At 36.1% G+C, this 24,136-nt stretch overlaps 2 protein-coding genes across 6 annotated transcripts in view; both read right to left on the bottom strand.

Moving 5' to 3' along the window:
- The window catches only part of LOC307170769 (protocadherin alpha-C2-like), a gene marked incomplete at its 5' end in the record, with an annotated part of 184,187 nt that overhangs the window by 90,013 nt on the left and 70,038 nt on the right, over positions 1-24,136 (bottom strand). For 2 of the 5 annotated variants that reach the window (XM_079892047.1, XM_079892038.1), the window contains one exon: positions 6,702-6,713. The exons of the other annotated variants lie outside the window; for them this stretch is intronic. In XM_079892047.1, the coding sequence (XP_079748173.1) occupies positions 6,702-6,713 (12 nt within the window). The remainder of the gene's footprint in view (positions 1-6,701; positions 6,714-24,136) is intronic. 5 annotated transcript variants of the gene reach the window in all.
- Positions 18,160-22,470, bottom strand: LOC307170875 (protocadherin alpha-8; the record flags this gene model as incomplete). The annotated part of the gene is given in 3 exon segments (XM_079892185.1): positions 18,160-18,187; positions 20,131-20,168; positions 20,172-22,470. Coding segments are annotated over 3 exon segments (2,217 nt in total). The 5' UTR covers positions 22,323-22,470.

Here is a 24,136-nt window from a genome sequence, read left to right as displayed (position 1 = left end):
TATAATTACAAAATATCAAAGTAAGTGTCTGCATACTGCACAAGATTTCACAGAATTCACAATGACATTCACACAATGAAAGTGACCTAAAATTCTGCATTACAGTAAGATTTATTACTATTATGATTAAAAACCACAGCATGTGTGTCGGAGCCTCATCATGAATTTAAAAATATTTTTAAAAGCTGATTTTTCGAAGTTGTAAATAAAACAAAGTCTATGAGTCTTTCTGAATTAAAATGTCATGTTTTCTTCAATGTGCTACTTGCCGTGTCTTTGCAATTATTTGTGAAATGTACTAGCAATTTCTATGTGGAAATTGTTTTAAATGAAATCCTGCACCAAATTCACCCCCTCTCTCAAACGTTTATTTTCTTTTATGTGCTCCTCTGTTACCTCCATTATGCAAACACACACACATATAATCTTATATATCGAGGAATCATCTCTATAGTTCACACACAACTAATCTTCTCTAATTCCTTTGTTACTCTACATGAATGAACGAAAGAGACAGATCATATAAAAGTGGGGCACACTATCTATATGGATCTTCTCACTGATGCAGCATCCTTGCTGAATATTTCACTGCATGTTTCCTGAAGATGTGTGTGAGCGAGAGAGAGGGAGAGATAGAGAGACACAAATAGAGATGGATTTTACGTTCAAATTCTGTGTAATCCAGGGATTAGGTTCTGCTGGCAGCCTACTATGTCCTATATATATTTCCTAAAAACAATTTCAAATATTAATAATCATAATCTCCTGCATTGGTAACACAAATATGAAGGCACATCACACTAGCTGCAGTGAAATAGCAAGTCTTTTTATAGGACAAAATAAACAGTGGAACCTTCCCCTAAATGTTGCAGGATTCTCAGAACTAAATTCACTTTTATCAATTATCAAGTCCTGAAAATAATATAAAATTAAAAAATAAATAAACTGTGTCCTCCGTAAAAATAGAATAAGTCTGTTTGTAGTGAAAGCTGCAAATTAAAAAAAAAAAAGTTTAAAAATAAGGTGATATAACCAAAATTAATAATTTGCATGAAATGCCTGTACATTTTTATTAATTTATGAAAGGTGTAATTTTCAGTTGTGCATAAAATTGTTGTCTTAAGGTGAAATAAACTAAGGATTCAGCCTACATCTTTTCCAGTTACTGTAATATTAAACATTTTGTATAATTATTGTGAAACTGTGAATGAGGTGCATAATAAAAAAAGCTTGATGATGATGATGACGATTAAACTAAACACAGGAAAGCTTAGAGTCCTTATTTCTTATAGTAAATATTCCTAAACACAGTTCAGGCAACACAAAATATAGGTGTACTGGGTTAACAGGTTCAATAACTGATGTTTAATTTGCACTAGAATGAGCCTGCGGATCGATTCTCAACCGTGTTCATTAAGAAGGAAGAGCAACTGCGAAACTTTCACGTGTGGAAACATTATTGAAATGAAGCACTATTACTGAAAGTACACAGCTTATAAAGAATTTGGTTTTACTATGCACATACATAAGCTAGAGGCTGAATTTGACCTTTGTGTGTGTGTGTGTGTGTGTATACACATGCATGACATAAAGAACATGCCTGAGGATGTGTGTAAGCATTGTGAACACCAGAGGGGGTGGTTGGATAGCATGTGTGATATCATCAAGGGTGGGGCAGTGGCTATGTGTGTGAGTGTGTGTGATATATATATATATATATATATATATATATATATATATATATATATATATATATATATATATATATATATATATATATATATATATAGCCTATATTATATACACATATCACACACACACACACACACACACACACACACACACATAACCACTGCCCCACCCTTGATGATATATATATATATATATATATATAGAGAGAGAGAGAGAGAGAGAGAGAGAGAGAGAGAGAGAGAGAGAGAGAGAGAGAGAGGAGAGAGAGAGAGAGAGAGAGAGAGAGAGGGTCGTTTATGTCTATGCATGATAAAATGTTATCTGATGAATTAAAAAAAAAAACAGAGAGAGAACTTGTTGTGTAAAACCATCATATTTATCTGACAAAACAGCATTGGTTTTAGAGAAAAAGGCAGGTATGGTTATATAGGCACATATATTATATATGTATGTATGTGCCTGAGAAAGAGAGAGAGAGGAAAAGGGGGAGGGGTGACGTTGTGAGGCAACAGAAGGACCCTTCGCCTGTTGCCACGGAAACAGCATTACAGCAGGAGGGGCTTTTTCTGAGACCACTCTCTGCATTAAATGAGAGTGAGGCAGACTTTACTAAGGACAATTGATCAAATAAGCTATGAATCATCACTATCTTATGAATATTAATTTCAAAAGGGAGCCATTAATATGACAGAATGGATGAGGAAATTATAAGGAGTCTCCCTGCCTTTCTCTCTCTCTCTCACACACACACGTTCTGGAGAGCGGGTCAGCTCATGCAGGGGTGATGTGTTGCTACAGCAGCAGATAGACACAGTCCTGCTGACTTCTGTCACCTCCCCCACAAGCACACTTCTGCTGTGAGCCAAGAAACGCTGCAAACACACCCCACAGCGCATTAAACATTCAGCAGATTACAGTGCTGCAACACCTGACGTTTGTTATATAAAAATAAACATCAAAACAGCACCTTATTTGCTCTGAAATTCCAGGAGATGCATAAAACTGCAGCATGTGTCTTGATGTGGATTATTCCTTGGTGTACATTTAAGCAAATGTCCAAAAGCATGTCTGTGTATATAATCTTTCATCAAAATGTAATAACTTGTTTTGCCTATGAAGCAACGTTAGTTGTCTAATCCTACATTTGTTTTTGTTGAATATCCTGAATCACTTGGATGAAAAGCTGTGTAGGCTATATAAAATGTACTAGTTCTTGTGTAGATGTTTCAACAGAAGATAACACACATACTTCCATAGCATATACTTGGTTTAGGAGATGCTGCAATGTGATGCTCTCCTCCTGATTAAGAGAGTGACTTTAAGAAGATTCTAATCTTTACTAAACATAGTACTGACATCCCAAATACGACTAGACTACAAGGTCTTAGAAAGAGACAAATGCATCTCTTAATATCATAGACAAATCCGTTAGGAGGAGGGAAAACTCCAGTCCAGGGGTGCGTTTCCCAAAAGCATCGTTAGCCAACAATGGTCGCAAGTTCCGTCGTTATCAGCATAGTTCAATGAGTCGGTATTTCCTGAAAACATACACTCTCAGAAAAAAAGGTACAAAAGCTGTCACTGTGGTGGTACCTTTTCAAAAGGTACACCTTTGTACCTAAAGAGTTCATTTAAGTCCCTCAAAGGTACATATTGGTACCAAATATGTACATATTTGTACCTAAATTGTACAGAGAACCTTTTTGAAGGGTACTGTCCCAGTGACAGCTTATGTACCTTTTTTTTCTGAGAGTGTACTTCCAACGAACATGTATATAGAGCATTGACAAGTTGAGTGGTTGAAACTACAGGTCTCAACCAGTGGTTAGAAGCATAGTTTCTTATTTGCATGACGTGGACTTAATAAACCCTTATCTTACGCAAAATACGCAAACTGACATTCAGAAACAGCTTGATTTCTTCAAAGATGCATAGTAGTTAAGCAGCGAGTTACGTGGTTGTGCGGGAAACACCCTGGCTGTCTTATGTGAAAGTAATAAGCGGACGATCTGGATGAAATTGTGACAAACGCTTAGAAACACAGCTATATTTTAGGTGTTATCCATTTTCTAAAATCCATCCCTCCCACAGGTCATACACATTTTCTGCTATTTTATTGTCTTTTATCTGTCTACATTTCTTTCTTTCACATATTCTGATTTAAAAAAAAAAATCTGATTAAATTATGAGGGTTTTGATACATTTTTAATCAGAAGAAAATTAATTCTGCCATGTGTTACTACAAAATAAGCAGATGCTTTCAAACACATACACACACATACACACACACACACACACACACACACACACACACACACACACACACACACACACACACACATTTTAATCCAACTAGAGTTTAATAATTTTTTTCTAAATCTGGGCTGAAATGCTTTCCACAGTTGCCCTGACAGAAATGCGACAGGGCTGGGAGTGTCTCCCCGTCAGAGACAGTAACCCATACACTAGCACATACATTTCCCCTCATAATCCAAAAGCATTCTGGGAAAAAAGGGTAGACAGTCAAATAAGAGACTTACCCTTTAAACATTTTTTAATGTCAAATCTTACTGTACAACAACAGCCTTTCACAGTGAGATAGAAAAAAAGTGCTCCTCAACACCTCAGGGATAATCCACAACATTATTAAAATTATTAAAACACAACAGTGAAATATCTCAATAGAGAATATCAGTCTCTAAACCGAGAATATACTGTAAATTGACGGAACTGACCAACACTAATATCTGCTTAAAATTTATTTTAAATTGTGTGTATGTCGCCTATATCAAATATTTTTTTTTATTTACTTTATCACTATATTCACCCAGTGTCACAGTAAAAAGTGATTTAATGTTTGTGGGTTTGGGAACAAAAATAAAAGAAGAGAGAGAAAATGTGTTTTTGTTTTTGGAAAATGCCATTATGTGCATGAAAGAAGAAAATCCTTTTCAATCCCATAAATACGCTTTTTAAGTAATAAGGCTAAAGCAGCTGGTGATGAGAGATTCACTAGCAGCTCACATTAACCAACAGTTGTGATTGGCTCCTGACACACACTGCAACAGCTCTTTCATTACCTGATTGGATAAGCACACCTCTGTTTTATGCTCCTGGCTATTTGATTGGTTGAGGTGTTGCCGTGCACAGCTCTGCTGGTGAGTGCAGTGATTGAAGCAGATTTATGTCCATCAGACTCTCATGAGGTCAGAGTATTGATTTATATTTCGCCTGGTTTTGTTCACAGATATATGGAACACACCCTCACAGAAACCATCAATGAGTAGAGGGTGTTTCACTAGGACAGATGATGCATGAATCACACACACACATACACATGCTGCTGTAAATAGGTCATCACCTATTAAACCAAATCAATTCTGACACACTTACACATATTGAAATAGAAAGATTAATCACTTATTGACAAACACTGTTAACTGGTGAAAACGTTTTGTATACAAAAGCTAGTGCATGCACACACAATTATCAAAAAAAAAAAAAAACTTACACACAGTAAAATATTACACTGATCTGCCACCAGGTGGAGATTTTCATTTATGAGTCAGTTGTGAAACAAAGAGACAAAGCATCTCATCTCACACACATTGCTCCCTCTCACACTCCATGTCAGAGGAAATGAAAATGCAGCTGGTATGATGTTAAGAGAGGAGAGAATCCACTCAACAGAGTCAGATAGATCTGATAACACACACACACACACACACACACACACAAGAACCACACATCAGAAATCTAGGCTGTAATATCTATTGTACTGGACATGTTTTATACGGTATTGCTGTGTTATACCTGTCTATATTCTGTTGTCTAATGTGTGTTGTACTCATTCATTTTCAAATAAAGTTAGTTTCAGATTTAGGAATAATTTCACACAATCCATTTGTAATCACACACACGGTACGGTAACACTTTACAAAAAGGTCTCATTTGTTAACATTAGTTAATGTAATAACTAACAATGAGTAATACATTTGTTACAGTATTTTTTTTATCTTTGTTAAATGTTAGTTAATAAAAATACAGTCATTCATTGTTTACGCTAGTTCACAGTGCATTACCTAATGACAATAAATAAAACTTTTGATTTTAATAATGTACTAGTAAATGTTGAAATTAACAATAAATAAGATTAATAAATGCTATAGAAGTTTATTCTTAGTAAAGTAGTTAACTAATGTTGTGTGTGTGTGTGTGTGTGTGTGTGTGTGTGTGTGTGTGTGTGTGTGTGTGTGTGTGTGTGTGTGTGTGTGTGTGTGTGGCCAAACTATAGCGAATAGGCAAACAAGTAAACCAAAAAATATGGTAATAATCTATTGACCTGCTGTTGCGACATACCTATTTGACCCCATTTTCTCTGTAACCCATTAACCTGCAAAACTCGCACAGAGAATATAATCCACCCGCTCTGTACAACTGCGACTTACCGTAATTATTCACACACAAAAAATATAATTTATGTATATCCTCTGTGTTGTATGTTTTATGCATGACTGTGGATGGACTGTGTGTAAATGCATATGTGTACATTTCTGTGCAAAGGTTAATGTGTGTGAGAGAATGGATAGATGTGTAGGTGTGTGTGCTGGGATACTGCAGAATGACATCAGCAAGAACACATTTCAAGGGGACAAAAACAGAACCCAGTGTTCCAAAAGTTCTATTCTATATTCAACTCTCTCTCTCTCTCTCTCTCTCTCTCTCTCTCTCTCTCTCTCTCTCTCTCTCTCTCTCTCTCTCTCTCTCTCTCTCACACACACACACACACACACACACACACACACACACACACACACACACACACACACACAAGCTTAACATCATCTTTCACTCTCCTCATCAAAACTTAATCATTCCACTTGGTCTCATGCATATCAAGGGCTTCAGATTTTAATTCTTCCAAAATACCTTAGTAGAATTAGAATCTGAAGCCCTTGATAATGCATGAGACTTTTAAAACCACTTTAAATCTAAAATCATGGTCTTACCTTGAGTGTGCTCTGGGAATGCAGCAAATGCAGGGAGAGCATGATAAAAAAAGAGAAGAGAAAGAAGAGGAGATTAGTCCTTCACTTCTGTTAAAACAATATCTTGCAGTGCACACATTTTCAAAATCAAAACAGATCTGGTCAGATGCCCAGCTGTGCTGAGACTCAATGTTTCTGTGGTGGAGACCTACAATTGTAAAAAGACAACAATTATTTAAGGAAATTAAACAATATATAGTTTTACTAAATATGGATTAGAACTACAAGCTTAAACTCTGAAATGTAAGACCGCAACCAGTTTGTTATGGAAATATTCTGCTTTAATCTTTCAGGAGGCCAAAGTCAAACAACATGGCCACCATCCACTTACCATGGTTTTGGATCAAATATCAATCTTGTTTTATGTTTTATGTCATTTACACAACAGAGTAAATTCATGGGTCTCTAAATATGCCTTTGGTGCTTTATCTCAGAAGTATAGCAGATACTTTGAGACAAACATATACATTTCAGATGGAAAGACTTCTTAAGAAAGTCAAAGCAAATGTATTTGTATATTTAATTACAACAATCGTGAAAAGTTTGCAACCAAGCTTTATAATGGCAGTGAATGGCTGTATATTTTAAAAGTCCATCAAAGTGCATCATATCCATCATAAAAGTCCTCCACACGGCTCTGAGGGGTTAATAAAGGCCTTCTGAAGTGAAGCGATGCGTTGGTGTAAGAAAAATCCTCTGCGCTTCCAGGTTCGTCAATGCCTCATGTGTCAGGTCAAGGGTCACTCTTTCGCCATAAATCAATGCGTACGGTTGTCTGTCGGAAGCTAGTTATTTTAGTCGATAAAGTTTTACATTTTGGATATTTTTCTTACACAAACACATTGCTTCACTTCAGAAGGCCTTTATTAACCCCCCAGAGTGGAGGAATTTTATGATGGATATGATGCACTTTGATGGACTTCAAAACAAGAACGCCCATTCACTGCCATTATAAAGCTTGTAAGAGCTAGGACATTTTTTAATATAACTCTGATTGTATTCGTCTGAAATAAGAATGTCATATACACCTAGGATGGCTTGAGGGTGATTAAATCATGGGCTGATTTTCATTTTTGGTTGAACTATCCCTTTAAACCCATTGGTGCAATTTTCCAAAATACAGAATACGCATTAACAATAATCCTTGCCAGTGACTTCCACCCAAAAAAGGAGAAAAAGCAAATGCATCATCATATATTGATGCCTGTGCCTCTCAATCAAACAATGAATATAAAGATAACGGAACATCCAAGGCCAATGAGACACATACACACGATTAGCAGCGTGATGAAAGAAAACTGTGAAAATGGTGAAAAAACGCAAAAGGAGAAGAGAAATAGAGGGAGCAGGCAACAGTCACAAGGAGGGGGGGAAAAGAGAACAGTGGCATGAAAGAATTGGGTTAGTGAGGGAGTGAATTAATGTAAGATAAAGGGAAATTAAACAGGGATTAAAAGATGGCGTGAGAGTGTGAAGAAAAAAAATAGATAAAAGAAGTGTGTGAGAACCAAATTAGGCAGTGAAAACAGAGTGAGTGAGTGAATGAGTGTTGATTGCACAGATTTTAGTGGCTCCTGGAGGACTCTGTATATGTGTGTATGCTGTATGTACTCCTGTACGTGAATGGCAGGTTTTTTTGCACGCTGGGTAAAGTTCTCTCCCCTTTCAGACCACTGTAAAGCTGATGACTTCCCTCTGTAATCCCATTAGAAAGCTCGTAGTCTCCCTGGTTATGCTGACAGGCCTAATCCAAAAGCACGCATCAACACCACAGGGACGACGGCAAGCGTGTTCGACCAGATTAACAGCAAAATACCTGAGCTACACAATGCATGCTCCAGACACAGCCAGAAAGACTCTCTTTCTAAGTGGTTATGAAAATATCGACACTCACCACAGTGATTGTGAAGAGCGCAAGGTCACAGCTAACTCGCATCTTCCCTGATGACAGATCAAGCACTCTAAACACGATTTGTCAGAGTTCATTATTAAACTGACAGAATGAATGAAACGCTTTTCTGTCTTCTTGATGATGCTTAAAATAACATTGCTACAGTGTATAATGCAGTTCACAATTGTTTAACAGAAAGCACAAATAAACTATAATAAATGTGAGACATATTAGACCAGAAATATTTTACACATTTACAGACCTAATAGGTAATCAGTGAATGTACATTTGTGACCCTGGATCACAAAACCAGTCACGAGTCGCACGGGTATATTTGTGGCATTAGCCAACAATGCATTGTATGGTTCAATGATATTTTGTAAATTTCCTACCGTAAATATATAAAACATTTATTTTTGTGAGTGAATGCAGCACAATCGCAAACATAAATGGACAACTTTAAAGGAGATTTTCTCAATGTTTCCTCAGATTCCAGATTTTCAAATAGTCATATCTCGGCCAAATATTGTCCTACCATAACAAACCATACATCAATGGAAAGCTTATTTATTCAGCATATGACCCAAAAAATGACCCATGTGACTGGTTTTGTGGTCCAGGGTCACATTTATAAAAATGCCCTGAAAATGTAATACATTTTTATAAATAATTTTCACAGATCCCCCAAGGGTCTTCGGACCTGATCAGTGAGCTTTAAATAAAATTAATGCACAGAACAAAACCTCTTTCATAGCTCTTACACTCAAGATTGATCATAGAGAAAATAATATTTCATCACATCCTGCTGAATCCACAGACAGGACACTGACTTAATCACACTGTCAACCTCCGCTACTAGCCCACATTTACAGCCAACGCTCTGATTACCTTTAGTAAAGGTCACTGACCATCAAACGCACGGGCAATGTCAATGCAAGTACCATCAAACACATACACATAATAAGCCATTATAGGTTTATCATCTGTATGTATATGATAATTATTAGGGAATATAGAGAGAGAAGTATGAGGTGTCATTTAGGACAAAATGTTGCACAAATATTAAATAAATGATGACATTTTGTTTAAATAACTTAATCACACTAAACAACTCTTCCGGAAAAGATAAACATTCGGTTAAACATTCTATGAACAAATAATTGGTGCATACAGAATTTGACCGATGTGCGGTTACAGGTGTGTGTGTGTGTGTGTGTGTGTGGTTCAGGTAAACCCTATGTTATGAGGGCAAAAAGTCACCACAAAGATGGCAACGGCCGAAATCCTTGTGGGGACATTTTTTGGGTCCCCATGAAGAAAACAGCTTATAAATCAGGCTAAATTATGTTTTTTGAAAATGTAAAAATGCAGAAAGTTTTCTGCCATGGGTAGGTTTAGGGGTATGGTTAGTGTAAGGGGTAACACACACATAATAGGAGAGTAAAGCTAGTTTAGATCACCACAATGAATATTGCAATGAGACCAATAGCTTATAATCCGTTTGTAATGTGTTCATTAAGACATGTTGACACTTGATTGGATTGAAAACTGAAAAGTTTTACAAATGTGCAATCATGTAGAAATGGCCTAATGACGTATGACGCATGGAACAAGCTGTTGTTGTTGCTGTTGTTATTGTTGTTATTACAGTGTCATAAATGACTATAAATGATTCTCCTTCCACTCATGGTCTGTGAAGTGGTGCATGACAACATTGTTGCACAAGTCCTTGCTTTAGGCTCTCATGCATCTTAACAGTGGAAAACTCTGTATGCATACAGTGTGTACAAGTCAAAAGATCAAATCTGATTTGAAGCTTATGACACAAACAAACACATTAAACGATCACTTTATTAGGCGTTCATGTAAAAACTATGTTCAGATTCAGATTTCAAAAGGTGTCTATGTAAACAGCAGAAATGAGAATGAAATTAGATTTTAACTGATTCACAGTAAAAAATAAAGGAACAGCAGAAAGAGATAAATTGAAAATGGAATGAAGCAAAGTGAAAAAGGATGAAGATAATGGACAAATGCAAATCTGACACTGATTCAGAACCTAAGCTTATCTGAATGTCTTTCACGGCTGACACACACAGCTCTCTTTCAGAGGGAGCAGCTGCAGAAAGATGTGGCTAGAATCACTATCAGGTCTAATGAACACACACACACACACACACACACACACACACACACACACACACACACACACACACACACGTGTCTAGAGAGCAGCAGACACACACAGAAAAACCATGCTAATTCCATGCACCTGCATGCCAACCACCATCACTTTCAAAACTAGAAACAACCAGGAAATATGGAGCTATAATGATGAAAAGTATAATGTATAACCAGGCCAATACAGACAAAACCACAGCTCTGCAGAATTAAAACACTATAATTCACAAAGCTGTGCATGTTATCCATTTTGTGTTCATTTATCAAGTATTTTGGCTAATTCTGATGATAGCTTCAGTGACCAGTAAGCTGTGTTTAACCCAGTTTACCACGTTTAAAATTCATACAGTAGAATTCCAAAAAAATCCCACTAATTAAGTGCAAAAATCACAAAAACAGTCATTAAATTCCATCAGGACTGCATATAGTCTGCATATAAGACAGCCTTTTAAAATTTAAACAAATAATGTATATTATTGACTATTAACCAAAATTAAACATAGTAAATGTAGAAATAGTCAGCCAATAAATATACTAAAAAGACATAGGCTATAGCCACATCATAAATACATTATACAATCAGATTTGTGGATATGTATTCTGCCTCTTATTTATAGAATAGCTATTAAATGTAAAACAAACAGAACAATTATACTAAATTAGAAATTCTACTAAATAAATAAAGAGATGCACCATGCAGCTTGCAAGGTTATCCAAACAAACCCTCTTTTTAAAAAAAAGGAGGGAGAGAGAGAAAAAGAGAGAGAATTCAGCCATATTTAAGCTGCAGTCAGTGAACAGACTAAATTATTCACATCGTGCTGGCCTACATCTTCCAGGCAAATGTCTCTGTGTGTGTGTGTGTGTGTGTGTGTGTGTATGTTCATGTGTGAGGGATGCAAGGATGCTGTTCGGACTCAAACACGCTCTCAAATTCACAGCGACATTAAAAGCTTCTTGATGAGACGATCCCCAAAAGAACAACTCTCACTGGAAAATTCGCTCTGCTAAAATTAAAATAACAGAAACACTGGCTGGAAAACTACAGAGCAGATTGTCAGATTTATCTGTATTGTAAACCCTTTTTGGGATATCGTGTGTAAAACATTGCATAGATTTCACACTGGAATTATGCCTTCACACAAGATTTGGCATATTTCGAATTAACAAAAGTTTTCAGATTTATAAAATGGTAACACTTTACAATAAGGTTTTATTATAATGTTAACAAATAAGACCATATTGTAAAGCATTACCTATAAAACTATACATACCAGAGTCTGTGCATACAGTACATGCATGTGTCCTCCAAAAAATAACCAAATATATAGTTCATTATTAAACTGGAATCCTAAAAATTCACTAATAATAGCTATGCATGTTTATACACATTTCTTTTTTAGATAAATCCCAATGCGGTATGCATTTTTCAATGCTCAGTTTGTACCCAATGTGAGATGAACACAATGATCTATGAGTGCATGTAACATGGATGAGACACTGTCCTGATGTCTCTGCAGCTAAAATCACTCTCTCTCTCTCTCTCACACAGGCCTGTATTTGAAGTCTAAGTGTGAGTCACTGTCCAAATGTCTTTGCCACTCATAAAGCACACTATCATACAGTACATACACACATTAGTATACCCATGACCACACAAACAGCACTGTGAAGATCAGTACTGGCAGCCATTTTTTTTTCAGCTGCATGCAGCATCTAAGGATAAAAGCATCTAAGTATAACACTGGACAAGCACCAAATGAGAGTAAAATGGCTTTGGCGAGTAAATTATTGCTGGACAGTTAGTTTGTTATTTTATTGGGATAATATTAACCACTCTCGCTTTCTCTCCACCTTCATTGTGTTTTGTTTTTAGGTTCCTTTGTGCTTTAAGAATTCACAGTACGCGTCTAAATCTAGGTGTTAGCACTCATGCATGCACATCATGTTCACAAGCAGACAAATCACATGAAGCATGCAGAGAATCAATGTTGTTTCTTGGTATTTGCTCCAAAGCCCCTCATTCAGGGCAACATTCAAGGTTAGCTAAAAATAAATAAATAAATAAATAAATAAATAAATAAATAAAGGCGATATCCTGTGTGAATGGAATTGAATGTGGGAGATGGTTCAATATTGTGCTTTTGTGTGGAAACAGCTTGTCTCATAATAAACTGACTGCCTGTTCGCTAATCTTCAACATGTTTGGCGTGGCATTTTCAGTGAACTATATTTGGTGTTTCTTAAAAAAAAAAAAAAAAAAAAAAAATTAGACAATGATACAGACTGTGAGGTTGCCATCTCCTCCTTTAAATAAAATAAACTCTTATTGTTCTATGAATATTTTCAAAATGGCTGCTGTCTCTGCAGCGCACACACACACACACACACATATATATGAACCTGCTCTTAGTCTTAACACACACACACACACAGTGGAGATGAGTCACTGTTCTTTCTCCTCCTCCATTCTTTTACGTCAAGCCTGAAGATCAAATGCATCACTGAGCTTAAAAAGATAACATTAAAATGTATTTTCTGGTTGCCAAAAAAAAAAAAAAAAATACTGCTGAACATTTGCAACACTGCATCTCAACCAATAATGAACTACTAAACACCACACTCTTAGAAGAAAATATATAGAATCGTAAAGGGTTCTGTTCGGCACTTCACATAACCTTTCAGCATGGGATCATTTTATGGAATTAGTTGAATAATTAAATACATTTTGCAAAAAAGAAAAAAAAAAAAAAAAATTATATGAATTAAACAGCTTATAAACATACTTTATCACTAGAGAAAAAAAAAAAAAAAAAACATTAAACATGAAAGTATTATGCAGTCATAAGACATTTCTTCTTATATAGAATCTTTTTGGCATTAAGAGTCTTTCAAATTGAGTCTTCAGGAGAAGCTATAAGTGTAAAAAATTAAATTATATATAATATATATTATTTCTCATGTGACTAAATATCACCCAGAATGCACAGCAGTGCAGAGGCCACAAGGGAGATATGACCTAACAGCTAAAGACTCCAGAGACCATCTATAAATACGCCTAAACATGGATACCATGAGAGACATGCTGTTCCCTGCAGCGTGTTTTACCCCAATTTAGTTTTAAGTTAAACATTATAATACACACACTGCAAAAAAATTGTTTTGTTTTCTTAGTACTTTTATAATACTTAGTATTTTTGTTTTCCATTACAATATTTAAAAAAAAAAAAAAAGTTAAATCAAGACACATTATTTTTTAAAGAGTTTAGTTTATCGCATTTTCTTAAAAATTAATTTATATTTATAAAAAAAGAAAGAAAAAAAAAAGCTTCATTCAGAGGGTAAGGGTGACGGGGGCATGGCAACCTGGGCATTGCACTGGACTGATCCATGCTGAACGTCATACCTTTTTAATGCATCACAAAGCAACTGACACACACTATGCACTTAAAGGCTGATCATATAACTTCCACCTCCTCATATAATTATTAATGTTGTTATTTTATTATTATTATCAATATGAGTATATTATAATTATCACTATTTTCCTCTTTCAATCTTATTATTACTACTACTATTATTATTACTATTATTATTGTAATATGTGTGTATATATGTGTGTATGTATATATGTGTGTGTATATATATATATATATATATATATATATACTCCTTATTTGTTTTTTTGTTTTTTTTTTGTTTTTTTGTTTTTTTTGCTCTTTCCTTTTCCTCTTATTATTATTATTATTATTATTATTATTATTATTATTATTATTATTATTATTAGTCCTCTCCATGATTTCCCAACCTCCCCCCACCTCTTCATTACTATCATTAATATCATTACTATCATTAATATTATTACTTATACTTTTGTTTTCATTACTATTATCACTGTTCTGATTTGTCCTTCTGTTATCTTATTATCATTACTATCAAGTATTTATACCATTGTCATTATTCAAGTTGCTGGTGTAGTAGTAGTAGCAGTTAATGTAGTAGTAGAGATTGTAGTAGTAGTTGTGGTTGTAGTTGTAGCAGTTATTGTAGAAGTAGAGACTGTAGTAGTAGTTGTGGTTGTTGAAGTAGTAGTTGTAGTAGTAGACGTTATAGTATTTTTAGTAGTCACTCCTTACCACTGATTGATTTCTTTATATTTGTTTTATTTATATCTGTTATTTGTTTTCATATACTGACTTATACATGTTTATGTATGTATGTTTATTTGTATATATATATCTTCGTTTTTTTTTTTCGTTTTTTTTCTCTATCTCTTGTTCTTCAAAGTATGTACTGTGATACATCCACCCAGTTACCTTTACATGCACACATGCACACACGCACACACACAAACGCACGCATCTGTCAGTTCCTGACTGTATTGGTTTTGCTTTGCTTGTTTGTTTGTTTGTTTATTTGTTTTCCCTGTTTGTGATCCCAATTTATGTACATCTTGCATATTCCAATAAAAAAAATTAACAAAATTAATTTATCAAAAACTGAGATTATGTTAAAGATTATGAGATTATGTAAAAAGATGTTAAAAAAAGATGTTAAAAATCTTCCCATGGAGCAACAATCTTGTTTTCCCTTTGAATTAAGTTTAAATTCACACCACTGAACGTTCACTTCATTCTGATCACTTTTTTTTTTACACCAGATTTAGTATTTTAAGGCATTTTGTTTCTCAAGTTTTTTTGTGTGTGTGTGTAAAAATCCTACATTTATTGTCTGGAATACAAGATAAAGACCTTCTAAAAATAGTGCTCATATCCCTGACTCCACCCACATCCCACAGACAGCTTTGCTTTCAGCCTAAGAAATTCCTCGTGGGCTTTATAGCGCTCCAGCAATCACAAACTGTAGCTTTGAAACTGTGTCAGAATCATCTATGTTGCAATCATCAGGCTATGTTTGGAATAGCATGCCATTCTCTTTCTGCAGTACATAGTTTGTAGACATACTGTAAACAGGATGTGATTTTGATTATGCTCTCTCTATATGCATTCAATATCTGGATGACCTAAAACATTTTTCATAAATGTGTATAAAATGAGAGCACACTGCACACATTTTTATTTTATTTTATCCCACAATACAATGTACGAATAGAACGAATAGACAAGAAGTGATATCAGATGCAATGTTTGTTTTTTTGCAACTGCAAAAAAAAGTCACCATGAAATCAAAATTGACAATTTTAATTTTGCCGCATTTTATTATAAATGATTTATCCGTGCACATCATTATTGACATTTTTATTTAATTCATAGATAGATAGATAGATAGATAGATAGATAGATAGATAAATAAATATTCACAGTAAGACCATTAAACTGAACACTTCTTAAGCTAACATGACAGTTTCTATGACCATTAGGAGACAGAGAGTTTAGAAGATTAGCACAGACTTAAAGTCAAAGATTATATAAAAGAGACAGAGAGAGAGAGAGAGAGAGAGAGAGAGAGAGAGAGAGAGAGAGAGAGAGAGAGAGAGAGAGAGAGAGAGAGAGAGAGCCAGCTGCATACTGAGATATAGAGGACAGAGCTACTTATAACCGCATGAACCAAAAGCAGAACTGATGTGACCCACTAAAGTACTGAACCACTGCAGAATGGACCTGACCTTCTCTCACACACGTGCATTCACAGAACTGCCCGGCCTGCACGTTATGTTATGCCTTCGTTGCCACAATTTTGCTTTTTCTGCTCAGGTTTTGTATATAGTACATTTCCTGCTCTACTAACCAGTATGTTGCAGTTGCCTCAAAGCTAAGTACATCCATTCTCATTCTCTGCCATCTTGCAGCTTGTATTTGCAGCAGTAGTGTCTACAGCCGACAGATACCATATCCAGAAAGTAAACCACTTTTGATTTGTGATGCTTTCTTCAGTCAGAGCTATAACAACACACGTCAGTGCACAGACCTGACCTTCCACTACACAGATATTAAAATTACCCAGCATCCAGTTCTGCCACTGTGAGTAAAATGCCATCTCAAACCTGGTTGAGCTGTCATAATTAATGTGGTTCTGAAGTAATAATCATTCTACATTAAAAACTCCAAAATATACACCTATCACAGTGAACAAATGCTGGTTCACTTCTAAAAAAAAAAAAAAAAAAAAAATAAATAAATAATAATAATAATAATAATAATAATAATAATAATAATAATATATACAGTCAAAGCAACACAGCAAATTGTATAAATGTAAGCACAATACAACCAGGAATATGCATTAAGAAGAAAATAACACAGAGCAGAGCAGAACTCATGACACCAAACCCTAGATCCAAATAAAACCACACCAAATGGAATCTCCATCAAACAGACAAATAAACAAACAGACTATAAAACTGTTCACTTTAATGTAAAGTCTCAAATAGGCCTATCTGTAAAAGATGTTTCCAATGCAACTGGGATCAGTAAACAAAGATAGTGTTCTATCCCTGTTGTTACCATAGCAACTGGGGTGGGTAAAAAAGGAGAATTGTATGACAAAGATTATTTTATAAAATTAACATGTTTATGAAATTTAATATTGTGAAATTAATTTCACAGTTATATTGTACAGCTTGGATGCCAAACCTTTGAAAAATCAGCATTTATTTTAAATCTGAATGTTTGAAAATCAGAGATCGACTGAATAGACTTATACTGTTATAAAATCCAGGGTTTTTATTCAGACACTGAACAAAGACATTTCTAAAAGTGGATGCTGCAGAAATGAGCTGCTGAGCAGTACCCTTGCTGGATTGGTCTATGATCAGTGAGTGTGTGTGTGTGTGTTTGCTGGACCACACTCAATATTCTGCTGATCTCTGCAATACCCGACTGGACCTGCAGTTCAGTCTTCTCTGCACAGCAGGGCTGTGGATTTCATCATCCACACAGAAAGAAACTAAAAACCTCACACAACATTCTATTTAAAAAGAAAATTGAGACAAATTGCTATGTATACTATATTTGCATTTAATCATTTACCAAATGTTTTCTCCAAAGTGACTTACACATGCAAGACATTTGACTAATTCATCAAAAATAAGTCTACAATATTAGTAATGATACAAAGAAATGCAAAAGTGTAACTGGAAAATTACAGGGTAAAAACTATTTTTCATGAGGCAATAGGATGTACTTTTAAGATAGAACGACAGATAGATGATGGATAGAGAGATGATAGATAGATAGACAGATGATAGAAAGATAGACAGATGGATGGATGGATGGATGGATGGATGGATAGGCAGATGATAGATAGATAGATAGATAGATAGATAGATAGATAGATAGATAGATAGATAGATAGATAGATAGATAGATAGATAGATAGATAGATAGACTACAACTCCACATGAGGAATAAGGCGACTGAGGGAAGATAGCAAAGGAAAATAGCGGAGATGAAAGATGAAAGCACTGTGCGTGGGGAATCACTGTGTTCAGTAATGTGGAATAAGGCCAATCCTGTCTGCCTGATGGACTAAAATATGCTTGAGTAACAGCCTGAGGTGATCTGCACATAAACACACACACTCTCAAAACAATCCAGTCATCAGAATGTTACCATCATAAGAGCAACCTCATTAATATGACGTTTATTTACACAGAAACAGGCAGAGTATTGACAATCCGCTAAACCCCAGACACACACGACAGCACAACCCACACCGAGAGAACACGCAACCGAGACTGCCTCCCACAATCACACACATGACTCTGTGTGTCCTCTTCACAGGGGGCTGAATCTGTTGACACCATCTGCTGACTATATTACAGCATCAACTTCTCCATCTAAATCAATTTCATCTAAACCCAATTCTCTTAAAACTCAGCAAGCTGACCAACAAATATATGCCATGTTGTTTATCTCTCTATCTCCGTCTGTCTCTATTTCCTTTTCATTGTTCCCAATGCAGTTTATTCTACTCCCCTTTTCTCAGGTTAACGGGTGTATTGCTATGAATACCAGACAGAGAATGAATGGGAATCAGAATGGTCAGTGTGATAGAATGTTAATGACTACATTTGTCATCACATCTGCAAGCATGTGATTGTGAGAGTCAAAAGATAAACAACAGTAACAAATGCAGCTGAAGCCAGGAACAAAGTGTGTGTGTGTGTGTGTGTGTGTGTGTGTGTGTGTGTGTGTGTGTGTGTGTGTGTGTGTGTGTGTGAGAGAGAGAGAGAGAGAGAGAGAGAGAGAGAGAGAGAGAGAGAGAGAGAGAGAGAGAGAGAGAGAGAGAGAGAGAGAGAGACTTCCTCCTTTACTACATAAGATAAAATTGAATACTTTGGAAAACATTCAAACTTAATTCCACATTCTCAAAATATTTTATAGCAAAACCTGTATTGAGTGGTCAGCACTAGACTTACTTAAGATACAACACCTAACAACATCACTGCATCATATACACTACTGGTCAAAAGTTTTAGATCGGTAATATTTTTTATGCTTTTTAAAATAAGTCTCTTCTGCTCACCAAGGCTGAATTCATTTGATAAAAAACAATAATAATAAAAAACAGTAATATTGTGAAATATTATGACTATTTAAAATGACTGTTTTCTATTTTAATATATTTTAAAATGTAATTTATTCCTCAGGTGAAAGCTGAATTTTCAGCATCATTACTCCAGTCTTCAGTGTCACATGATCCTTCAGATATCAATTTTAATATGCTGATTTTATGCTCAAAAAACATTCATTATTATTTTCAATGTTAAAAACAGTTGTGTACAATTTTTTAATTATTTGATGAATAGAAAGTTCAAAAGAACAGCAATTATTTAAAATAGAATATTTTCTAACATCATAAATGTCTTTACTGTAACTTTTGATCAGTTTAATTCACCCTTGATGAATAAAAGTATTGATTTATTTTATATCTTTCCCCCAAAAATAAAATTTAAATTCTTACCGACCCCAAACTTTTGAAGGGTAGTGTTTAATGTTACAAAAGCTTTAGATTTCAGATAAATGCTGTTCTTTTGAACTTTCTATACATCATAGCATCATGAAATAAAAATGTAAAAAACTGTATATTCACACAGAAAACAGCTGTTTTAAATTGCAATAATATTTCACAATATGACAGAAGATACTTTAAAAACATTAAAAATCTTACCGACCTAAAACTTTTGACCGTAGTGTGTGTGTGTATATATATATATATATATATATATATATATATATATATATATATATATATACATACACACACATACACATATATATAGATATAGATAGATAGATAGATAGATAGATAGATAGATAGATAGATAGATAGATAGATAGATAGATAGATAGATACTGTAAATATTTTGACGAATAGTCTGTAGATTTAGAGCACTACATTACAATCAACACGATGAAGCTGATGACAAAAAGCACTGAAACCGAGCCCAAAGTGATGATCAGATAAAATGTCACGTCGTTTTCCTCCTCGTCTTTTACTGCGTGTTTAACATCAGAAGCTGCAAAAGCCTCTTTGGGCTCCACAACTTTGACAATCACAGTCGCTGTTGCTGAGAATGAAACGTGCCCATTGTCTCTGACCAGTATGAGCAGTTTATGCTGGGCCTCGTCTGTTTCTGTGAATGAGCGAAGGGTTCTTATCTGTCCTGTATAGCGGTCCAAACTAAAGAGACTGTGGTCACTAACTTCCTGCAGTGAAAACAATAACCAGCCGTTGTATCCTATATCTGCGTCATAGGCTCTGACTTTAGTCACCAAATGACCTTCGCTCACATTCCGGGGAATCTCTTCCACACCCTCAGCAGAACCGTTAGCGCTGACTGGATATAAGATCACTGGAACGTTGTCGTTCTGATCCAGAATAAACACGTTCACTGTCACGTTACTGCTCAGAGACGGACTTCCAGAGTCTGTAGCGAGCACATGGAACTGGAAAGTTCTAACAGTTTCAAAATCAAAACTTTTTACTGCATAAATCTCTCCATTTTCAGAGTGAATATTAATGAAAGATGCATATTTGTTTTCATCTCCAGAGTCTCTCCATATGTTGTAGTTCACAACAGCATTTTCATCCACATCCCGATCAGAAGCAGACACAGAAAACAAAGATTTCCCTGGAGTACTGTTTTCCATCACATAAAAAGCATAGGACGAAAGAGAAAATACTGGACTATTGTCATTTACATCTGATACCTGCACAGTTATAGTTTTAACCGAAGACAGAGGTGGCTGCCCAGCATCTTTGGCTACTAATGCGATGTCATAGTGAGGTACAGTTTCTCTATCAAGAGATGAGGCTGTTACCAGTGCGTAAATGTTATCTAGGGATGATGCCGTTAGTCTGAAAGGTATGTCTTCAGTAATGTAGCACAACACCTTCCCATTTACACCAGAGTCCAAATCACTGACGCTGATCAAAGCCACAGTGGTTCCAATTTTAGAGTCTTCACGCACTGCGCTTGAAAATGTCACTTCTATCTCAGGCACATTGTCATTCACATCAATAATTTTTAATGTAATACTCTTATCTGATGTGAGAGGAACAGGTCCTTTATCTGATGCTTGGATATCTATTTCAAAGTTATTCATCTCTTCGAAATCTATCAAGCCAATCACAATCATTTCCCCAGTACTGGAGTTTAAATCAAAAAGTTGTATTACCCTACTGTCTATATCCTTTCCAAATGAATAAAACACTTCTCCATTTGGACCATCATCCATGTCAGTGGCATTAACCTGTATTACAGTTGTGCCTACAGGCACATTTTCTTTAAGTGTTACAGAGTAAACTTCCTGTGTGAAAACCGGCATATTGTCATTAACATCCAAAACGTCAACTATTATCTCCATTGTTCCAGACTTTGGGGGTCGCCCTCCATCAAGAGCAGTAAGATGCACCTTGTGTCTCCGACTGGTTTCTCTATCCAAAGGCTTTTGAAGAATTAAAAAGGGCATTTTTAGATCTTCTCCGCGATCTTCAACCTCTATGAGGAAATTATCATTATGACTGAGTTCATATTGTTGAACAGAGTTCGTGCCGTCATCGGGATCGCGCGCCGCCTGTAACTGATACCGAGCTCCAGGTAGGGCAGATTCCGATATTTCCACTTGTTTTTCTTTCTCCGGGAATGTCGGGGCATGATCATTAACGTCCACGATTTCAATCGACACGTAGTGAATCTCTAACGGGTTTTCCAGCGCAATTTTTAGGTCGATGATGCACGAGCTGTTTCTCTCGCAAACCACCTCGCGATCTAGGCCTATTTTTCCATTTACGCTTAAAATCCCGTCATTCTGATTCAGCGTGAACAGCGAGTCGCCTGAGGTTGAAACGATTTGAAATCCTCTCTCCTTTAACGTTCTGGGATCGAGACCTAAATCCTTCGCAAGGTTTCCGATCACAGCACCATCTTTTTGCTCCTCGGAAAGAGAATATCGTACTTGTGCGCAGATTCCTCTCCAAAACAGCATTCCCAATGCCATGAATGTAAGACTGAGGCGCCATGACGAACGCACACTTTGTTGCATTTTGCAGGATATTAAAACGGCGTTTAAAGATGTTCCACTCACATACAATTTGGACCCATAACAAAGGTAAGCACTGACCACAAAACTCCTTGTTATATCCTTAGTAAGAAGGAATGAAAGGCATTCTTAAATATGGAATTCTTTAATGAACAATAGAAGTAGCAAAATAGAACTGCGCAGATAGCAACTGGTGCAACGCTTCAGACTCTCTTATTCTTCTAAAGTTGCGAACCAACTTTAAAGGTGCATACCGCCACCTACTGTGATGGAGTGTGAAAAGAATTATATTATTATATAACCCACTATTCTTAATAAATCTCATGATTGCATTTATTTTTCAGACTCTCTTATTCTTCTGTTCTCAATATTACCATAATCACGAACCTCTACCGCCAGCTACTGGCCAATATGCACAGAAGAACACAACATATTCCCCCATCACTTCAAGCAAACTGTCTACACCGATAATCAAGAACAAAAGGGAAACACAATAACAAAGTTACAAAATTACCAAAGCATTCACTTGGTTATGTAACATAACTACTTATATCAATTAGACTAAAGAACAAAAATAAGTTTCACGATAATTATAAGAATGTAGTATTCATATTAAAATTAACAACAAGGTGACTTAAAGAATTACTCATCCTTTATATTCACGCAATGCAAGGTGACTAAGTAACACAGTCTAACAGCTAACGTGGAGGTTGTCTCACACGGGTAGAAACCCTTTGAAGAGCTTCAGGAGCTTGAGGAGCTTGAGGAGCTTGAGGCGCCAGAGGAAGAGGAGGACGAAACTGAAATGACAAGTCCACAGCATCCATGTCAGTAGTCTCCGAAACAGGTGCAACAGAACGAGCCAGGTGAGAACCATGCCAGTTCTTCCCGATAACAGGTAAATACACGCACCCAGTTTACGCACAATGTGACGTGGTAAATCTTGGATGCACTTTTTTTGCCCAATCTCCCACTTTGAAATCAGGAGAGCGAGCTACACGTCTGGAGTCAGTGTATGCTTTCATTTTCTTTTGTTTCAAAGAAACTCACTGAAGAAGCGCAGGAGCAGCCTGATGTGTGGTGAGAAGAGGAAGAACATTAAGACGCGTTCGCATCCTTCTGCCATGAAGCAACTCAAACGGGGATAGTCCTGTGGCAGAAGCACGATACACTTGGAGAAATTCCGTGACTGTAGGTTTCCACGGCTTCATTTCCAGAACAGCAGACTGAATGAAGCATGCGATGAAAGTGTTCCACAGCTCCATTCGCGGCAGGGTGGTAGACAGAAGTACGTATGTGTTGAATGTTTCTCTCTTTTAGGAATGTAGCAAATTCTGCTGACGTGAATTGGGTTCCGTTATCAGACACGATTGAACATGGATTGCCGTATTCAAGCAGAGCTGTGCCAGATTCCACCACGAAGAATGACATGGAGCAGGTGATGTCATCCATAGAGACAGTGACAGGTAAGCAGCCAAGTACAGGAATCGGAGCACGAGAATACATCACCAGTTTCAATGAAGGAGGCAGCAGAGCATCTTTCTTGAACTGTGTATCATACACAATTTTTGGCAATATAGAAACAGATGACCCAGAATCCACGGTAAGCTCAATAGGCACAGGCGTAGTTGCAGTCGCAATGAGAGCAGTGCACCGAATTTTATCAGTTAGTGAGTCATGCATATAAAGGATCTGAACTTCAGGCAAGTCAATTTCACGCACTGAGCAAACTTGTCCTGAATGACACACCCGCGAATAATGTCCCATCTTTTGACAGTTATTACACTGTGCCGATGCAGCAGGACAACTACTATCAT

This window comes from Squalius cephalus, assembly GCF_949319135.1.
Source record: "Squalius cephalus genome assembly, chromosome: 14".
Taxonomy (NCBI): Eukaryota; Metazoa; Chordata; class Actinopteri; order Cypriniformes; family Leuciscidae; genus Squalius; species Squalius cephalus.
This window is presented reverse-complemented; position numbering and strand designations above follow the sequence as displayed.